Below are 19,435 nucleotides of genomic sequence, written 5' to 3'. Positions count from 1 at the left end.
CAACCGTTTATCAAAGTTAACATACATGTACACAAACTAAATTTTTAAAAGCAAGGGAATAAACCCAAAATACACGAGTGTTACCTCTGGAGGAAAGCAAGGGAATGGAATGGGAAAAGACAGGTAATTTTAACAATACTGGCAATATCCTAGTTCCAAAATTGCTGGTTGGTTTCCACGTGTACAATGCTTATCTGGTATACCTATTTACGTACCCCCAAAAAATAAGTGTTTAAACGACATCCAGTGTCCATGGTGACAGAACAGAGTTCTCGAGCCTTTATTAAAATAACTTCTCCAGAAACACGAAGAGCTCATACACCTCACCCTCTTAATGCAGGAAGAGCAAGCCGCCTTTGCCAGCAGATCACCGTCACTTCCGCCCCCGCCTCCCTAACTCCGCCCATCTGAGCAGAAGTACTTTCCTTTCGGGTCCTCCCGCCTGTAGGGGGCTCTCCGAGGCTTCTAGTGCCACGGAGGCCTCCTTCCTAGGCTGTCCCGGCGGCGCCTGTTAGTTTAGCTCAGAGAATTTATTTGCATTGTAAGTCTTTCGGCTAGGAAAAAGTCTCACAGGCATCTTTTTATGGAAAATAACGTTCAAACTCAATCCAGGCCGAGTGTTCTCACTGTCAAACCCTGTCGCAGTGATGGGAAGGAGTCAGGCAGCGTGGGGACAGCCCCGGAGTGCCCAAAGTCCCCGGCCCGCTTCCTCCTGTGAAGACGCAGCTGCGGGTGGCTGTGGTGGCGGCGTCCAAGATGTCGACCAAGAATTTCCGAGTCAGTGACGGTGACTGGATTTGCCCTGACAAAAAGTGAGTTTATGAAGGGTCCCGAATTGGAGCGGGGTTGATCGGTAGAGGTTTTCTCGAGTCGACTGGGCATCTTCCGTTTTTACGGTCTCTGGTACCACCAGCCGGGTGGAGGCGGTGAATTGCCGGCTCCCGGGCGGGAAGGAGGCTCTTAGTCTCCTCACTATGAGGTCTTTCGGGAGCCTTTGTTTTGAGTATGTTTCCAGCGTCTCCTAGATCATGTCTCTCCAAGTCAGCCCGTCGTTTTCGGGAACGAGATGGCCGCCCTTTTGCCCCACACTCCACCCCCCGCCCCCGACCAAGTTTCAGCGGTAAGGATATCTCCCTAACCGTGGCCACCTCGGTGTCTGATCTCCTCCACGTGACTTTTCCCTGCAGAACTTGACTCTTGTTCGCGGAAAGCGTTCCTTTCTTGAACTCATGTTTTTGCTGCTCATAATTCACCTTTTTTTTTTTCTCCAATTTAAACTTTCCTTACTGTTGATACTTTTTCCTCCCGAACACTATCCTCTTTTGGTTGGGGACATTCTGATTTTTTTTTTATGACCTTTAATCACCCCACAAAAATTGGACCTTTCGCCTCGTTAGAGCCGAAACACATGAGGCCTGTGTTTTTGCCTGCTCAGCCCTGGAGAATGCCTGCTTCAAAGAAGCACGTGTTTAGTAACTCTGCTGAAACCAGTGTGCTCTATTAAATTATTAGTACTATTTTATTGACGGTCCTCAAGTAGGTCTGCCTATTTGGAGAGATACGAAAATTACTACGGAAGGTAATTGTCAGAAAAATGGAATGCACAACTCGTTCCAAAAAAAACATTTGATTTCTTGTCTCTAAGCTAGCCACAGATAGCATGTGGAGTTCATGGTAGTAAAGAGTAAAAGCTTTGAAGCAAATAAACCTAGGTTTAATTCCAGTCCTATTGCTTATAGATCATGGAACTTTAAATAGGTTATTTACCTTTGCTTAAAAAAAAAAAAAAAAAAAAAAAACCTAGGGTGGAAGAGCTCCTTTACAGTGATATAACATAGACTGTATGTGTAGAGCAATAAGATGTAGCAAATTCTGATTGATAGCTGTGGATAGTAGTTTTAAAATCAAATGTCAAAGGAGAATAAGTCCTTATTTCCCCAGCATTTGTCTTCTATTCATATTTTAAGCAGTTTAAGTGAAGCATCATGTTTTTTTACATAAAAAATTGATGGCTCTCGATTGCATAAAGATGAAGATGACTTGAAGGGTCTCAAGTCTAACCATTTTGAATAGAACAAACAAGTGACTTTTGTGTTGTTGGTTACTTGTAGAATAATGTGCTTTTGACAGTGTCATTAATGACAGTATACTCAAATATTTGAGGTAGGTTTTTGTAAGAGTGCATTTCAACTCAGTTACAGATATATGAACAGGGTAACTTCTACAATGTGTATAAATCCAGAAAACATTTTCGGAATATATTTTCAATGCTTATTGGAGTCATAAAGATATTCTTTAGGGGGGAAAAAACAACCTAAAAATTAATTGGAGTGCTTCAGTTTAGTGTCCATTCTGTATTTCACAACTTTATTTCATGCTAGTATAACACCTAAGAAATAATCAGCATTTTAAAATTTAATCTGTACATGTTATTCAGAGCACTTAGCATGCTTTTACTGACATGCAGATGCACTGTGAAGACCATGTTAGTGAACCCAGTAAGTTTTTTGTTTTTGTTCATTAAATATCAGTATAAAGTGGTAGGTTACTTGATGTGTTGAGATTATTGGTTGTAGTTTTTCAGCCAGGTTTCAGAGGTTGATAAATATCCCCCAAAACTCAGTTTTCTTTTAATTATTGAACCTATTTATATTTTTAGTCAGTACAACCTATCTCCCTTTGTTTTTTACCATCCCACCTCCTATTTCTAACAAGAGTATTTTATTAAGATCTGTGAAGCTGTATCTGACTTAACTCATTTTCTCCCCCTTGGTTCACCCTTAGGATTTTGTATTTCTTATAATTCTTATTGTATAATCTTATTTTCTATACGAAGAATTACTTTAAAGTTTTTTTGAACCGCCGGTGCTTCATCAGTAATTGTTCAAGTGGACTCACATCTCACTTAAGCTTTGTGAGGGGATTTCATTATAATTAACGATATGTGCTAATAGGACACTGAGGCACAGAGATCCTCAGTGACTTACCAGGATCACATAATTGGTAAGTGAAAGATTGGAGTTTCTTATCCTCGACTTGTGACTTCAAATCTTGTATTTTTTCCACCTAAATTGTGAGGGTTGGTTTTTGGGGTTTTTTTTGTTAACATTGACATTAACATGAAAAGAGATGGTGGTAGAAGTTCTGGACCCAGGTATATAGGGAGGACACATTAAAAAGTTGTGTGATAAGATTTTTTTAATTATATAAGTTTACTAGATGTCTGTATAAATTTTTTTTACTTTATTTTCAGATGTGGAAATGTAAACTTTGCTAGAAGAACTAGCTGTAATAGATGTGGTCGAGGTAAGCATTTAAGGAAGCTTCCTTTAAGACTGTGTATACAGATCATTTCTTTATTTTCCCAGATTCATACTTCATTTTTCTATTCTTCAGAGAAAACAACTGAGGCTAAGATGATGAAAGCTGGAGGCACTGAAATAGGAAAGACACTTGCAGAAAAGAGCCGAGGCTTGTTTAGTGCTAATGACTGGCAGTGTAAAACGTATGTGTTTCAAATTATCGTCCTCACTTTTTCCCATAATAATATATATCTAGCCACTACTTGTTAATATTACCTACTCTTACTAGTCACATTGACAAGCCAAAGTAACCTTTAAATTAAAGGTCTGTTGATTATTATTAAGTATATATCTGACATAGTTTAAAGAACTTTTAAATTCTGTTTTTTAATGGTAATATTAGTTGTTACTAAGATGAATTATGTATACCAGTAAACAGATGCTTAAGGTGAGCTAACATTCAAAAAAAGAAAGAGAGAAGGGTATTTAAAAGCACTAAAACCTATTTCTGTTAAAAAAAATCTCAAAAACTTTTAGCCTGTATCATTAATGTGAAATATACCACAAAATTTATTTTTCCTGTTTGCACAGTAATTTTAGAATCATAAGTTGCATACCGTAGATAATTATTCCTAATTAGGTAGGTTTCTTAATATTTCTGGTTTTCACATGCTGTATTGATTTTTCCAATATCCATCTTTTCTGTTAAGCAGATGAATCAAATACACATGAAAGGAGACTGAATCAGAAGAGGGTCTTACACAAATTTCTGGTCTTACAGATACTAAGTTAGTATTAGATAACTTTCCAGCAAGATTAGTTGCTGAATTTGGGATCCAGTGCTTGAACTGATTCTGCCAAACAAATTTTTTTTAACATTATTTGGAAGGTATAACCTCACTCTTGAGGTGAATTTGGAGACTGGGAAATTAGTAGAACCTTTCATTTAAAGTGGTATCTTTTCCCCCCTATGATGGCAGACTCTCTATAGATATAATTTGTCATTGATTTCTCATAAAATGACAAAGGCAGTCTTCATGCTGTATAGGTTTCGCTTCTCTGCTTAAGTAGTTCAGTCTGTTGGAACCATACTCTCTCCAGAATACGTACATTGGTACATATTCTTTGTAGCATCCTTAGTACACATTCCTTTATGATAGTTTACTCTACTTTTTATTTTAAAATTTTAAAAATTTACTATTTGTCTTACGTTATAGTCTACTAATTTGATATTTTTCACTTTTAAAGTTGCAGTAATGTTAATTGGGCCAGAAGATCAGAGTGTAACATGTGTAATACTCCAAAGTATGCTAAGCTGGAAGAAAGAACAGGTAATATTCAAACACAGTCCAACTAAATGATTTTAAAAGAACTAAACATTGAAATTAATAATTGTACCACTTCATAAGAGCACAGTAAATGAAGATTGTTTATTCTGCCCTTTTTTTGTGAGGGGGGGCCGCCACGTTGGGTCTTCGTTGCTGCACGCAGGCTTTCTCTAGTTGCGGCGAGCGGGGTCTACTCTTTGTTGCGGCGCATGGGCTTCTCATTGCGGTGGCTTCTCTTGTTGCAGAGCACAGACTCTAGGCACACGGGCTTCAGTAGTTGCTGAGCATAGGCTCAGTGCTTGCCGCACACAGGCCCTAGAGTGTGCAAGCTTCAGTAGTTGCAGAGCATGGGCTCAGTAGTTGTGGCTCACGGGCTCTAGAGCGCAGGCTCAGTAGTTGTGGCGCACGGGCTCAGTTGCTCGGCATGTGAGATCTTCCTGGATCAGGGATCAAACCCGTGTCCCCTGCATTGGCAGGCAGATTCTTAACCACTGCGCTAGCAGGGAAGTCCCTGCCCTTTTTTTTTTTTACCTTGTTTTTTTTCCCCTCATCCACAAAGTCATCTTTTGTTTGATAATTTCACAGTTTACAAAGTACAGCATCAGGAGGCCTTATCCTTACAAGTAGTCAACATTAAGATAGTTTTAGAAATGTTTTATTCCTCACTCTTTCCTCTGCTGGTCTAAATGTTTGTTATTAGTAATGATAGAGTAGTACCATTTTTTTAATTCATTTGATATCCTAGTATGACAAAAAAGAGCATGGGGCACCATTTAAAGTAATTGTCTAAAGTTTAGGCAATAATTATCAAATTTGGCTATACATTAGAATCATTTGAGAAACTCTAAAAATCCAGATTCCAAAACAGAACTATCAAAGCTCTTTCCGGGTGAGTCCCAAAAATCTTCAGGTGATTCAGATAGTGTTTGGTAATCATTGGCCTAAATAATAACCTATCATCTGTGTGTTGTCAGTAGTGGGGTGAAAATATTTGCTAAATAGAATATAGTTTTCCCATTATCATCAGTTAGTGCAACCACATTATCAGTGTACTTCACATCTGATTTTATCATTCAGCAACTTGTACAATCAAAGGCTCCATTCTATATATAGTCACCTTGTCAGACCTAGACTTAGTAAACTATTTCCCTGTTTTATTTTCCTCTGACTTTAGACAATTCCATGCTCTGTATAGACTAAGACCTTTTAAATAAGAGTCTCCCTTTTTTTCCTTCCCTTACCTCTTTAAGGTTTACATTTTTTCCCCTGTATTTTTAATCTATCCCCCCCACACCCCTCTGGTTGTTTATTCTGTCTCCTTTTTGGTTTTATTTTCGTGGTCGCAGAATGTTGGGGTTCTTCAAGGTCCAATTCCTGAGGTCTCTTTTTTGCTCTATATTTTCTAGGCATTTTCTTCTAAGCCCTAAGTTTAAGTGAGCATTGGCACACCAATGAGAACCAAATTTATGTCTCTAGCTCAGACTTCTTTGACCTGTATATTCAGCTGCCTATTCAGCATCACCATGTAAATGTCGAACTCATTATATCCAAACTGAATTCATGATTTTCCCCCAGGACATGGCCCTCTTTTAGTGATCTCTTTCTCATGATTAGTACCACCCACCATATGCTTGTTACATAAACCAGAAACTTAGGTGTCCTTCTTAATAACTCCTTCACCTCTCCTGTACCCCCAAAAGTCTTTTCCATCATTACCCTGGGCAGAGATACGACTATATCTTGTTTCTTGGAAAAAGAGCCATCTTGTTGGTGTCTGTACATACTCCCCTCCTGCTCAGTTGCAGCCAGGGTTTTTTTTTTCCAAACTAAAAACTCCATTTGTGTAAAACCGTTTTGATTGCTTTTAGGATAAAGTCCAAAATCTTTTAACAGTTTTAAAAATTGTAATTCCTAAAAGCCTTTTATTTATTCACATTCTCTTTGACCTATTTTGTGACTCCTTTAAAAGTTTCACTAATGCAAGAGCTGTAGTCTAACAACTGAAGTTGTCAAAGTTTGTTTGATAACCTCACTTTCCTTTACTCATTATCTTTTTTCTGTCATTACGGTGTCTTGACTCTTTCCCATCTCCCCATATATAAGTAGTTGTCTTTTGCTGGTCACTGTTGAAGATGTGAGCTAATACATACTGTTGCTCTCTAGTTTCTCTTTACTATTTGTTCTGTTTACTAATTAATCAAAATACAGAATCATAGAATTTTCAAGTTAGTGTATCAGTTCTTCCTTTGAAGTACATGTTATATTCATCCCCTTTTCTCTCTTCATTTCCATTGTCACAACCCTAATTCAGGCCAGTTTTAAATCTGTGTTTGATCCTTTACTGGTCCTTGCTCATATTTTTCATTTTTTGAGACAAATTTTAAGATGTGATTTTTATTTTAACACTTGCTAAAAACATACAGAGGTTCTTGGTAGCTTGTGTCATCTAAATTGTATTATAAAGCCTTTTAAAAAAAACAGCAAAACTCATTCTTTAAATGGTACCAGAATTGTGGCATTTCCTATACTAATATATTGAAGAAGTATTTTTTGGCCATTGGGCATGTGCTGGGGATACTTGAGTGAGCAAAACAGACATGTAAAGGCAAGGATCAATGAAGTCTTCTTTGAGAGAGCAATGTTTAAGCTAAGAAATGAAAGTAGCAAGTTGAGAGATCACTTGTAAGCAAGAACAAACAGTTTGTGTGAATCAGGCCCTGAGACTTGAAAGAATTTAGCATATTGGATGAATTCCTAGGAGCTCCAGAAATCACTTCAGAAATAGGCAAAGGCCATGTAAATCATGGTAAGGAGTTTTATTTTATTCTAAATATAATGGGAAGTAACTGAAGGATTTTTAGCAGGGAGTGACACGTCTAATTTTCTTTAAACATTACTGGTTTATGGAAAAAGAATTAGGGGGTAGGAGTGGCAAGAGTGGAAGCAAGAAGACCAATTTTTACAATATTCCCTGAAGAGCTTCAAACCAGTAGAATGAAGGAAACACACATAAATAAGCCAGTTATTCCTCTAACTCACTGATCCTGAAGTTTTTTTTATGATAGAGCTATATTTCCCACGTATAGGGAAAGAGTTTGTGAGGTGTATTTGTTGTATGGGTTCAAACAGCATACCTTAATAATCTCTTTATTGTTAGCAGATTGTTTAGGTTCTTTTTTATGGCCTATGTGAGTGAACATGAAAATAGCTTTGTATTTGCTATCAAACTCACTTTAAAGTAATTTTACTTACATACCTATGCAAAATCTACCTATATGAGTTACAGTTCACTTTCTAAATCTTGGTATAATTGATTCTTTAGCTCCCCATATTTGCCATACCATTTTTTAGCTTTAGATTACTGACTAAACAAAGATCTCTACTAAAAGCCTTTTAAATAGGATTTTAATATAGGATTGTTTTAATATGTTTACATTTCCACATATAAATAGTCCAGTTTATCAGGCATTTTTCTGCACTGGCCTTAAAAACAATCATTCTGTTGTATCGTATTTTTTCTTTTTTTTTCTTATGTGAATCATTTTCCATCTAGATCCCGTGTATATTTTTGTCTTAATTTTTCACCAACTTCAAAGTATTTTAAGGTTTAGGTCTTTACTATTAGTCATCTCTTACAATTTGTTTATCAAACAACTCGTACCTTAGTCTCAGGACATACTGATATAATATTAAACATATATGTAGAGACAGGAAGTTGTATTGTTGAATTATAACTTTCTACAGTGTTTATATTCCAGAATTAACATTGAATTTGAGCTGTTTTGAGGTGAATATATACCCAGTTTTACTTGTTTCTGTTTCTTTATATTTGATACTCTGAAAAACTAGAGCCAAGAGTTTACTAAGGAAAAGTTGTTATTGGTATTTAAGACACTTTTCACTTTTGTATCATATTCATAAAAACAAAAGGAAATTCTTGTGTATTACAGTTGGAGTCTGTTTTGTGTCCAGAACAAGGGTGGAGGAGGAGGAAAAAAGGGATGATATAAAGTGATATCCAAGGATAAACACTGATACATTGCAGTTTTCACTGGTACAAAGTACAGTGAAGAAAGGAAGGATTTTGTATTAACGTGATTTTTTTTTTTTTAAGAAAGTTAATTTTATTACATTATTTTGTTGGGGCAATTACATGCTCTCTACTATTTGTTTGTGGCTCTTTTATGAAATGATGAGAGGGTAAGTGATGAGTTTTTTTTTTTTTTTAATGTCCGTGATTGACAGATTTAAAGTCACAAATCTTGAATTTTTAAAAAATACTTTTTTATCTATAAGTTTATTTAACGTTTTGCTGGTTCATTAAATCCAGGAATCACTCTGTGTGCTGGTACTGTTCTGAAATATGAGGTAGTTAGATTATGTTACTTTTAACCACATCTCCATCTGTCAGTCTAAATTGTAGATATTAGTTGTGACAGCAAACAATAATGGTTTGCTGATCCTGATTGCTTTTTAGTAGCGTATTTTCAGTTGGGAAGTTACTGGCTTCTTCAGAAAACCTGAGTGACTTTTAACTGTATTTAAAACCAATTTGGATGTCCTTTATTGTGTCATTATATTTGTCTATATAATTAAAAATTTTCCAAGCTCTAGCTACATTTTAGCCCAGCAAAATTTCAGTTATCAAAAGATTTCAGACCATTTTCAACTAGTAAACAGTAAAATTTGATAGTTGGTTCTTATTGAACCCACTTCTCCCAGAAGAATTAGGATAAACTACAGAGGAAAGTCCTTTTAAAAGTTGGTTATAGCAGAGGTTTAAGGAGCTGTTTTCCACTCATATTACATGCATTACTAAAATCATATAGGACATTTTGAAATTGAGAAGAGCTGTAAGTGTAGCCACGGGACTTTTCCAGCTATGGTATATAACTTGGAGACTTCTCTATAGTGATTTGGTGATTTTTTTTTTTTTAGACCAGTAATTTATTAAAGGGATAGACAAATGTCTTTGATAAGATTTTCTTTTTTTCTATTGCTTGTAAGTGATTCTGACATGTTTTTGTTACTTTGATGAATTCTTATAACAGTATATGCGCCCCCTTTTTTAGGATATGGTGGTGGTTTTAATGAAAGAGAAAATGTTGAATATATAGAAAGAGAAGAATCTGATGGTGAATATGATGAGGTAAGCTATACATTAGTGTGCAGGTTGAAAGCAGCTTAGAGAAACATGTTAGAAAATACCTTGCAAAAGGAAACTGTTAAATGTATCTCATTTTTGTAAGTACACTTTGAGTCTTTTACAGCAGCTTACCATTTTGTAGGAAATCCTAATGGATTTAAAACATATAACTGACATAAAAATGTATGTTAACCAACATAAAAATGTACATTAACCTAAATATATAAAAGTAATTTCTTTGAAAAAAAGTATTTATATTAACAGTTTCAGCTAACAGAAGTGTTACGAAACTTTTTCTATAGTTTGGACGTAAAAAGAAAAAATACAGAGGGAAGGCAGTTGGTCCTGCATCTATTTTAAAGGAAGTTGAAGATAAAGAATCTGAGGGAGAAGAAGAGGATGAGGATGAAGATCTTTCTAAATATAAATTAGATGAGGTAAATTATTTCCTTATATTTCCCCTTTGTCTTATTCAGGCTATGGGATAACATGTGAATGTCTTTGACAACCTTTGGCCTATGGTGAAGATGCGTTCTCCAATGTAATCATTTGTTTTCACAAAGATTTTGAGCTTCTGCTCTGCCAAGCATTATTCTGACTCCGGAGATACAAAGTGACTGAGACACAACCACCCTTCTCTTAAGGGAACTTAAATTCCAGAGGGGGAAAGGCATAAATGAAAGATAATTTAAATAGCAATACTGTGGTGTAGACACATGTTGTGATAGCAGAGCATTAGAAGAGCTACTTTGTTTTTAGTGGTTGGGGGATTTCTGAGGCAGTGGAATTTGAGCTGAAATTTGAGTGACAGAATGATATGAAGGAGCCTGCTGTAAGAGCTGGGGTCGGAGCACTTTTAAGGCAGGGAGGACAGCAAATAAAGTTTCCCCTAGCAGGAAACAAGCCAGCACCATCCAAAAAATCATACATAGGCTAGTGTGGTTAGAGCAGAGGGAAGAATGTAATGGGGGGGTCAGCAGCCACATTAGGTCTGGTGATGTTTTTTCTGTGGGGCCTGAGTGTAAAATGTTATGGATGAATAGATCCAGATTAAGGGTACTTTGGGGACTGAGCATAGGATGCCCTTGAATGCAGCTGAACAAATCAATGCAAAACAAGTTTTAAAAACAAACAAATAAGGTATATTTATCTGATCTGTGTTTTAGAGTGATGACTGTCAACATATTGAGATACTTGGGAGGCAGAATGGATTCGCGGTTAGGGAGACTACCTAAAAGGTTATGGTAGTATACTAAAGAATGAAGTTCTGAACTAAGACTGAGGGAGCTGGATTCAAGAACTTTTAAGGGAGTAAAACTGAAAATTCTTGACAGCTCATTTGGAAATACATTGTGATGAAAAAGAAAATAAGTATGACTTCTACATTTACTTCTTTAACTGTCTGAGACAGTCATTAAGTCTCTTTAGCTGAGGTGAGGAATGTAGTAGTCAGATTTCAGGACTGAGAATGAATTTGCTGAGGTGTTAGCTATATAATAAATCCATATGGAGATGTCCAGTACATAGAACTATTCATCATTCCTAGATAGCATGGATATCTAAATGTCTAAATATAATTGACTCTGAGTTTTCGTTAGGATGAGGATGAAGATGATGCTGATCTCTCAAAGTATAATCTTGATGCCAGTGAAGAAGAAGATAGTAATAAAAAGAAATCTAATAGACGAAGTCGCTCAAAGTCTCGGTCTTCACATTCACGATCTTCATCACGCTCATCCTCCCCCTCCAGTTCAAGGTCTAGGTCCAGGTAAACGGGTACAGGTCAAGGGTAACACCAGTCAAAATGTCAGTATCTAACTTCTTTACTTATAAATTTTGTTTTTCTTGACTAAATAAGCTTTCCTTTTATTTCAGAGTTTTCATTCAAGTCATCTTTTATAAGATAATTTTTTCTGTCTTAGTGCCATGAAGTTATTGTCCAGTATTTTCAGAAATACAAAATTTTAATATGAAACTTCCTTAGTTCCATTTTAACACCATACCTTTTATTAAAATAGACTTTAAAAATTCAATTAAATCATTATATATAGTGATACTGAGTTATCTAAGGAGATGGTTTACATTTAGAAATTTTAACGTAAATAAAGTGAAGATTTACATTTCCACTGATGATTTTAAACACTAGTACAAAAATTTTCTAGGCATTTAAGTTGTTGCTTACTATTACTACACAGTGTTTTATTTGGTATATGTGTTCTGAATAAAGAAGCAAATTCATCTGTATTCTATTAATGCTTATACTTTAGAGCTGTCCAGGAATAAATCAGAAGATTTAATTTGTGTTGTACTTGAATATTATTTTGTTAGTAATGTAAAGTTTTAATTGAAAAGTCCCTCATTGTGCAGTTGACAATAAAAATGAAGTTTTGGTTGAGAAAAAGCAATACCTTATGTAAGCAATCTTCCCTTGAAGAACTATTTAGTTAAGTGAAACTATGTGCAATGAATTTTAACTGTATTGGGGAATAAAATATTAGCTAATTGAGTAATTAATAATTAGATAATTGTTAATTGAGTACTGTAAAGCCTGAAAATTTAAAAGTGATTATAAAGATAATTTTAAGGTAAAAATTATTGCTTTTCTGCAGATTATTATTTTCAGGGACAAATTAAGTATATAAATTAAATGAAATTTATTTCATTTCTTGACTTTTTAAATTCAAATGGACCATATCTCCCCTATGTCATTTTTCAGTAATATAATTACGTAAAACAGTGACAGGATTGTCAATGTAGTTTCTCTTTAATTCTCTAACCTTTGAGTAGACAGAAAAACCTGTGGATTTAAAAATGTACACATATCAACATTTAAGCTTTATGCTAGATAGTGACTAAGAAAATAGAAGGATTTTTAAATTGGAAAAGGGAAATTGATGGAAATATTTCACAGAAGTTAAATATAAACTGCAACATCCAGTATTTCTGGATGTGTAAGTCCCGGGATACTTCTAAATATTTGTGAACATATAAAGTATTCAGTGTTAATAAAGTGATAACGCTGGACGTTTTTATTTGTACAATCTCGAATGATTTTTAGAGAAGTTTTGTCAAACTTGGAAAGTAACAGTTGATTATTTTCAAAAATTATTACCTTAAGTTTTGACATAAGTATTAATACAGAATAAAAGTTTAAAATAAACCTTAAAATACTGTATTTTGAAAATATATGTCCCAAATAGTATTCTTACTATATGAAAATGAATTCTAATACATATTTTTCTTTCAGTGTTCGTATCACAAAGCTTAATTAAATGGTCCTGGAAAAAAAAAATCCTTCCATGTTGTTCCAGGTCCCGTTCAAGAAGTTCTTCCAGTTCGCAGTCAAGATCTCGTTCCAGTTCCAGAGAACGTTCGAGATCTCGTGGGTCGAAATCAAGGTGAATGAGGTAGCTTCTCTCTGTAAAGCAGAGAGAAAAAATATTTAAAGGCTGCAGAAGGCGTTGCTTTTTTTCCTCTTATTTTGCTTCTACTTGTCAATTTTATTTTAGCATTAGAAAACTAATGCACTTGCCTCAGCTTAATTTTCTCACCGTGAGACGTTTCCATTGCCAGCAGTGTGCCAAGACATTCCCATGATTGAATTAACATGGTTATTTTGCATTATGCAAGGTTTGCTATTTTTGTGCTAAACTGTGATGAAGTAGGAAGATGGAGCCAAGTTTTATCACCAAATGTCTGTTCATTAAAGTTATTTTGCAGTAGTAGTTAAAATAAATTGAGATATGCAAATAAAAAGTTTACTCCATATTTTAAAAGGAAGAAAAAGAACTGCCTCAAAACAAATTTTGTTTTGCATGGCAATTGTTTAAATATTTATAGAAACAATTTTTTCATTTATATTAGATGAAGTTTCTGGAGGGTTTTATTTTCATTTATCTGTAATATAACACAGAATATTTTACACAGTATGTATAGTATGTAAGAAATATAGACACTTCTTAAATTCCACAAATTAAATCAAGAAGTTTGGTTGGTTAGTCTAAGTAGGATGTGATCTTAAAGTAAGCATTCTTGTTAACTTCAGGTTGCATTTAGTTAGACCTGCAGAGGGAAAAAAATTTGTAGAGAAGCAAGTGAGAAACTAGTTTTTAGTCTCTTGAAGTTTTTTCTAGTCTTGGTCAAAATATACTGCCTTTCTTTTTAATTTAATTTGTTTATCTATTAAAGGCAGCTAACATGAATAAGAGAACAACGAAAATTCCACTTGTGTGGAAAACACTGAAGTGTAGTGGTAGCTATTTTGGTAAAAATAATTGCTTAATAGCTTATTTTAGAGCCAATCTGTAGCATTAGAGGGCAACTGTAATTTGAGAACATTAAGGAGAAAAGAATGATATGCACACTTGTATTAAGCCAATACAAAATAGAGAGTAAGTGAGATTATTGTTATTATTATGTATTATCAATGTTTCATTTCTTTTATTTGAGTGCTTCTTAGGTGAAGATCCTTAAGTCCTAGTTCCCTTTGGGAAGCACTTTAATTAAGGTTTACAGAACAGCCTTCATAATTCTTTTCAAACATTTTTTTCATTGCTTATAACTTTCCAAAGAATTCTCCTTTTGGGCTTTCTGATTTTATTTTAAGCCCAAAGGTGAATTTTTTGGGAAGTTTGAGCTAAATTACTTCAACCAAAAAATGTAAATGAAGAAAAAAATTGTATTTAAACATTTGTGCATTTACCTCTGCCTGAAACATGTGAATGTCAACACTTCATACTTCATGGATAGTAATCCTTCATAAAAATAAATATTGTTAATATAAATCAAGTTTTAAAGTTATTCATTTTATTTTCCTTTGAATACTTAGCAATTTAATAGCTACTGTTCTTTGTCATTTTGTTCCCCTATCCCTGCTTTTTCTACAGCAGCTTAACTAATAAGTTGCATAATTCGACAGCAAATTGTTATGCTTACTTTCCTCAGGAAGTTGTATGATACATATTTTTTCCCCAAATGGAAGGATGTAGTTTCTAGACATAAAGTCATGCAAATGCCCACCTGTTAGCTTTGCTATTTATGTATACTTTAAAATGAAAGCCTTAAATTTTAAAAGAAGTATTTAATTCTACTTTAATACATTAAGCTGGTTTTTAATTGTAAGTAATGAGCACTTATCTTAGAATTTTTTAAAGTGATGAAATTAAAGTAAATTGTTTAAGTAGAATTATTTCATGGTTGAACCAGAGGTCTTCTGTTGAGTAAGCAGTAAGTATTCTTCCTTATAAAATTTTTATAGTTATAAATTCTGTTTGTTTATTTTTGGAGCTATTAACTAAACCGTCTGCCTGACTTCTTCTTTTAATGAAATGTTTGATTTGTTTCTCAATCAATGAAGATCCAGCTCCAGGTCCCACAGGGGCTCTTCTTCCCCACGAAAAAGATCTTACTCAAGTTCATCATCTTCTCCTGAGAGGAACAGAAAGAGAAGTCGTTCTAGATCTTCTTCATCTGGTGATCGCAAAAAAAGACGAACAAGATCACGGTCACCTGAAAGGTTTGGGTTTCTGTAGAAATAAGAATGGGTGTTCTTAAGTGTGTTTAATAGAGTAACTGAACTTCTCAGTCAAGGATTAGATTTTCGTTACCTCCTTCGTTCCCACTTCAAATTATTCTTTTCAACTTTGGACTTCAAAAAACAGATAATTACTTTGTTTATCCTTTGTTCTTTGATCAGGTTGTTTAGAAAAGATCAAACCACTCTCTTCCACTATTTGATCATTTTGTTTAAATTTTTATTTTCATATATAATTATTATAGCCAACTCTCGGTTATTTCTGTCTCTTCAGATTTTAATTCAGAAGCTGTGTGTTGACGTAATTTAGAGGTTGATTTTTATCGGTATTAATTTATGCTCTTGATTTTACATTAAATATTAGAAACCGTAGGATTCTAGGGCATCTAATAAGAAAATTAACTATTACAGATCATTGGAAATCTGTCCTAATTTAAATATGTATCAATGCATTTCCACAACAAATTATTGTTTCATGCCCTTTATAAGGAAATTGTTCTTGTAGCTAATACATTTTTCATCTTTCAGTCCAAATCCTTTTTTTTTGTAGAGAAAGACCTTTACTAGATTACTTTATCTGTGTTGACATTTTTAAAAGTGGGAAAGTGTGTCATCTGTCAGCCTTTTCTGCAGCAGGCTAATTATTCGGATTTATTATTTTTCTCTTGGTTCTCAATGTCTACATAGTCATTTTAATGGCTTCCTTAATAATCTTTACAAATTTTTATATCCTTTCAGCTTGTGAAAGTAAGGATTAGATAAAATCTGATTTTTGCTGTGTTCAGTGCTAGGATTACCTCTCCTTGTACATAATGACTGGTTTTGCATCTTCCCATTTTGGAGTTTAGATGTTAAGGTTACACACAAGTAGTCTCATTTCTGTGCATTTGTTCCTTTGTAAGAAAATTACTCCATACTTCAATGAAACTCATTCTGTTGCTTTTTTTCCACGTCTGCAAATTTTTATCTTAGCCACATATAATCCCCCTAGTTTGTTGTCATCTAAACTTAATGAACATGTTCTCTATTCCATAAGCCAGGTGATTGGTGAAAACACTAAACAACCCTGAGCCCAGGGCCAACCCCTCGGAACACCACTACTTTACCCAGGTTGATATATTGCCTTATTCATATTAGCTGCATGAATATAATCCTGTAACTAATTGTACAATCATCTTGTGTGACCTAGATTTCCAAAACATAATTATTTATGGATATATATTTGCATACACAGAAGCCTTGCTATATCTATTTTACATATAGACTTACCACATTATATACAGTGTATCACAGAGAACGATTAAGTCACGCTGCCATCACCAAGTTTATATGTCTTTGTTGTATTAATCTGTAGTTTTATACAATTTTGCAAGGCTTTCTTTCATTACCTTAAATAATTGAGAGGTGGCTATATCGAGAGATTTTTAAATTATGATTGCACTGCTACTGGGCTCATATCCAAGGTCTAAGTACTAGTTAATTTTATGTGTATAAGTTTATATCTCAGATTTTAATTATTCCTCTTACCAGTGTAATGAGGTTTAATTTTTCATATTCTCAAAGTTTTACAAATGCTGATATTCAGCTCCAGCTTACCAGATTACCTGCTTTCTCCATTATGTCTTACAGGCACCACAGGTCACCTTCTGGATCATCCCATTCTGGTTCCCGTTCAAGTTCAAAAAAGAAATAATGAATTAAAATTTACATCTTAAAAAAAAAAAAAAAGTACAGTGCATGAAGCATATTTTTTAAGAAGTTGGTGTCTTACTTGGTCAGAAGTGCTAAATCTGCTAGTAGAGGTGCATGCCTTTCATTGCTTTTCAGAACAATACAGCTGTGTTTATTTGTGAAATTAAAAGTAAATGGTATTTTAAGCCATAATGTCCCAAAATAGATGCTTTGTTTATCATTCGTTATTTACAACCATTTGCTTCATTTAAAACCATCTCAGCTATAACAAAGTACTTTGTTTTTTAATTTGAACTCTTGTTTTTCTCATCTCCAAATATGAGCATTACCTAGACTTGTCTGGACTTTGGGCGTGGAAGCAAGACTGTGGTAAAGTAGTTGGAAACAATCTGTTTATGTTAATCCGGGAAAAAAAGTCAACCTGTTTATGTTAACCTATGTCGAAGTGATTCTTATTAACTAGTTGTAAAACAGTCAACTGGAAATTTCTTTATTTTAAAATTCCCTATTTTAAGGGTGCCTTAGAATCGTTGTCTCTCTTTTATCCAGTTTTACTTTTTGCACCACCAAGTTTAATACAGAAAAGTTTTGTGAATTGGAGAGGAGAAAGGTGTTTATTTCTCCTTTCCTGACACGTAATTTGGAGCAAGAATGCCAAACAGTTCATCTCTACTAATATGGTTGATGAGAAAAACATCTTACTTTAAAATGTTTAATATTTTTAGGAGCTTTGTGTGATATCCTTTAAAAATCTAGTTATCACATTATAGGGTAGACAGTTAAATCATAGTTAATGAGGGACAAATTGAAGAAAGTTTTTGAAGTATATTTCTCTTTGGGTGAAAGACCAACAGACATTGTGAATTTAAGTGAACATTTGCTTTGAGATGTTTAATTTTAAACACATTGCATAAAATTTTCTTCTGAGTTAAAGATGAATGCTTATTTCCTCATGACATAAGCAGAAATAATTGTTCCTATTCACTTGAAATTACTTATGGCTTAAAATACTTTCAAGGTTTATTTCTCAAAATTAAAATCTGGTCATTTGAGCTCTGTTCTGTCTTCTGGTTTTAAAAATGGTTTCTCTTAACAGTATCTTCAGTGACAATGCAAGGTAAGTATATTAAGGGAAGTTGACAATTGTGCTTGGGAACTTTTTGTCATGGGGATCAGTATCCACATTTTTTGTTTTGGGTGGGGGGTTTGTTTGTGTTTCCATAATATTAATGTCTACTGCAACTAAAAATTAAAATGTTTTAAGGTACTTAGTAGACAGAGCAAAATGATATTTGTTTTTTTATTTTGAAACGAGTGATTTTTCTCTTCAACTCATCTAAAGATAAAAGTGAAATAGCTTAAGTAGAAATATTTTGATAATATTTTTACAATGAACTTCCCCTGCTTTTTTTATGTCTTAAAATTTTCTTTGCTACATTTACTGTAGGTTGCACAAGAACTTTACTCTCTTGTAATTGTGCCTCAGACTTCTTGAAAGTCCACCTTCTAAATTGCCCATATGATCTTCTAGATTCTACATGTTATCGTTGGTTTATTCTTGTGCTTTCTGTATTTAAAACTTTGGCTGTACTAATAAGTAAATGCAAGGTTATAAATTTAGCTACTAGTAGTTTACAGACAATTCAAATGATTATGATTTTATTTGGTTTAACTAAGCTGTACTAGTTCATTTCGTAAGGAAATGATGCTGTAGACAAATGTAAATAAAGCTTGTGAGTCGAGCATCAAGTGGTGTTTGTTAGAAATAAATTAGAATTTTTAAGCTCTGATTTAATGTTCATTTTTAAGCTATTTACAGTCTGGTTTGTTTTTTGATTGTGCATCTTAAACTCCCTATATTCACTTACCCTTTATGTAAGGTCACCTTATTTTTATATATGAATGCTTGGTTTAAAACATTCCAAAGCCATGATCACTATAACCTTGGGCACTGAACAATTTTTGTGACTTTTTTAAACAGAAGAGTACCCAAATTAGTTGAATATTTTATACCAGAACATAACCTTATTCCATGTGGCAAAAAACATGCCATAGTGTGCTTCCATTAAAACTGTCACTTTATAGCACTCAACAAGTATCCCTTTTAACTGCCAAGGGTTCTTAAATTTCCATGTAGAATCCTTCATCTAAACAACATTGAATGGTTGGTATCTGATAACAAATGTTCAAGTTCAGAGCAAGCTCTAAGCATAAGACCATCTCTAGGCATACTTACCAAGGTAAAACTAATCTTTGATTTTTTTTTTTTTTTTTCTCATGTCTTCTTGATATTTGGCATCCACAGCTAGTGTTGTAGATGCTGGTGAGAAGGTAGGGAATTTCTCCCTTCTGCCCCACCTAACAATTTTGACATAATCGTTAGTTGTTTTGTTTTGTTTTTTAATAGAAATAGCATTATAGCTTTCCTGAACTG

At 34.1% G+C, this 19,435-nt stretch overlaps 1 protein-coding gene and 1 long non-coding RNA gene across 5 annotated transcripts in view; one reads left to right on the top strand and one right to left on the bottom strand.

Moving 5' to 3' along the window:
• LOC137218870 (uncharacterized) overlaps positions 1–396 on the bottom strand; it is a 242,407-nt gene extending 242,011 nt beyond the window's left edge. For all 3 annotated transcript variants that reach the window (XR_010940901.1, XR_010940900.1, XR_010940902.1), the window contains exon 1: positions 216–396. This is a non-coding gene — a long non-coding RNA (uncharacterized lncRNA). The remainder of the gene's footprint in view (positions 1–215) is intronic.
• A 105-nt stretch (positions 397–501) lies between these two features.
• Positions 502–18,791, top strand: ZRANB2 (zinc finger RANBP2-type containing 2). Of its 2 annotated transcripts, XM_067726570.1 has the most exons (11): positions 504–812; positions 3,254–3,306; positions 3,397–3,505; positions 4,551–4,633; positions 9,703–9,779; positions 10,079–10,213; positions 11,375–11,544; positions 13,088–13,174; positions 15,133–15,291; positions 16,346–16,419; positions 16,939–18,791. In XM_067726570.1, exons 1-10 carry the CDS (start codon positions 757–759, stop codon positions 16,377–16,379), a joined length of 963 nt encoding a protein of 320 aa, XP_067582671.1. In that variant the 5' UTR covers positions 504–756; the 3' UTR covers positions 16,380–16,419; positions 16,939–18,791. The 2 variants fall into 2 exon arrangements, with proteins under 2 accessions (XP_067582670.1, XP_067582671.1); XM_067726569.1 differs by lacking the exon at positions 16,346–16,419 and having other exon boundaries at positions 502–812.
• The last annotated feature ends 644 nt before the right edge of the window (positions 18,792–19,435 follow it).

This window comes from Pseudorca crassidens, chromosome 2 (assembly GCF_039906515.1).
Source record: "Pseudorca crassidens isolate mPseCra1 chromosome 2, mPseCra1.hap1, whole genome shotgun sequence".
Taxonomy (NCBI): domain Eukaryota; kingdom Metazoa; phylum Chordata; class Mammalia; order Artiodactyla; family Delphinidae; genus Pseudorca; species Pseudorca crassidens.
This window is presented reverse-complemented; position numbering and strand designations above follow the sequence as displayed.

Excerpts from the sequence above, each read along its gene's own strand:
- ZRANB2 (XM_067726569.1), top strand. The coding sequence starts at position 757 with ATGTCGACCAAGAATTTCCGAGTCAGTGACGGTGACTGGATTTGCCCT. Across the intron at positions 813-3,253 it reads TGGATTTGCCCTGACAAAAA|ATGTGGAAATGTAAACTTTG; the intron begins GTGAGTTTATGA and ends CTTTATTTTCAG. Across the intron at positions 4,634-9,702 it reads TAAGCTGGAAGAAAGAACAG|GATATGGTGGTGGTTTTAAT; the intron begins GTAATATTCAAA and ends CCCCTTTTTTAG.